This window comes from Crocuta crocuta, unplaced genomic scaffold, assembly GCF_008692635.1.
Source record: "Crocuta crocuta isolate KB4526 unplaced genomic scaffold, BGI_CrCroc_1.0 scaffold13, whole genome shotgun sequence".
Lineage (NCBI taxonomy): Eukaryota > Metazoa > Chordata > Mammalia > Carnivora > Hyaenidae > Crocuta > Crocuta crocuta.
The window spans coordinates 7,923,350-7,924,638 of NW_027530007.1; the positions used below are offsets into that span (position 1 = coordinate 7,923,350).

At 72.9% G+C, this 1,289-nt stretch overlaps 1 protein-coding gene across 1 annotated transcript in view; it reads right to left on the reverse strand.

Moving 5' to 3' along the window:
• Positions 1-1,289, reverse strand: part of PLCH2 (phospholipase C eta 2) — a 64,533-nt gene that overhangs the window by 696 nt on the left and 62,548 nt on the right. The window contains 1 exon segment of the mRNA XM_077763892.1: positions 2-472. Within this exon segment, the coding sequence (XP_077620018.1) occupies positions 2-472 (471 nt within the window).

Below are 1,289 nucleotides of genomic sequence, written 5' to 3' on the forward strand. Positions count from 1 at the left end.
GGGCTGCCGCGGCGGCCACCCGGTTCCAGCCGCCGCCAGAGCCGGTCTCCGCCCGTGGCGTCCGAGTACACGGTGGGGCGGGGCCCAGCCAGGGGCCGCCACGCGCCCGGGCTCTCCGGGGGCCCCTGCCCCTCAGCGTCCGCCCTTCTGACCGTCTGGCTGCTAGGGGCGCCCTCGCAGGCCCCCCCTGCGCCCCCTCCGTTGTACACGCGCCACTGGCTTTCCAGGGCTTGCTCAGTGTCCCCTCTGCTCCGGGTCCCGAGCTGGAAGGGCACGGGAGCTCCCAGGGCCACCGCTGGGGGGCTCGCCACTCGGATGGCACGTCCTGAGGTGCACGGCAGCCCTCCCGGGGACGGACTGGGGGGGGCAGCCACCAGAGGTGGGGGGCCGGGGCCCAGGGCTGGCTCCTCAGCAATGGTTTCCAGGCCACATAGGGAGGAGCCCGACCTCTGCACAGAGAAGGGGCGGGTGTCTGTGGACGAGAGGAGAGGAGGGTGTCAGGCACATCCCCCACGGACGGTGCCCACGGGACCCCCACCAGCCGGGCCCCTCCATGTGCACCAGCTGCCCCCACCCTGCCGTCCGGCTCCGCCGCTGCTGGGGCTGGGACGGGGCGGACAGGCCTGTGCCCATGGGCGGGGTCCACGGGGCCCGCCTCACAGGCCAGGCCGGGACAGCACAGGGTGCACGGGGGACCGGGCCCCATTACCTGGCACTCGGCTGCTCTCAGTCCCTAACTACAGAGGCAGCGTGGGGACAGAAAGGAGAACAGGTGGTCAGCATGTGGGAGGGGCTGGCAGGTGGATAGACAGTGAGGCTGGGCGGGGGCAGGGAGGGGGCGGGAGGGGACGCTCAGCTTTCAGCCCCTACTCAGGCTGGGGTCCAGTCACAGCGGGTGCTCAGCACAGCTCAGGCCGTTCATGAATCCCCAGGGCCGAGGGGCAGGGGCCGCTCCTGCACCCTGGACACCGTCCAGGGATCTCGGGGGCAGCGGGGGCCACTCTGCAGGGGCCACTGACCCACGCCAGACTCGCCAGAGGCCTTCAGTGCAGAGTCAGGGGCAGGACACCTGCGGCCTGGCCCTGGGGCGGGGGGGGGGGGGGGGGGCGGCTGGAAGCTGCCCCCAGGGCTTAGGAAGGGCAGCAGCAGCCGGGTCACGTGGGCACTGGGGGCGCCGACCTCAGCCCCCGAGGCAGCTGTGGTCAGACTTGCTCTCACTGAGGCGCTTGGCAGGGAGGAGGCGGTGTGCGGGGGGTGGGGGGCGTCTGTGCGGGCCGTCATAGTCAGGC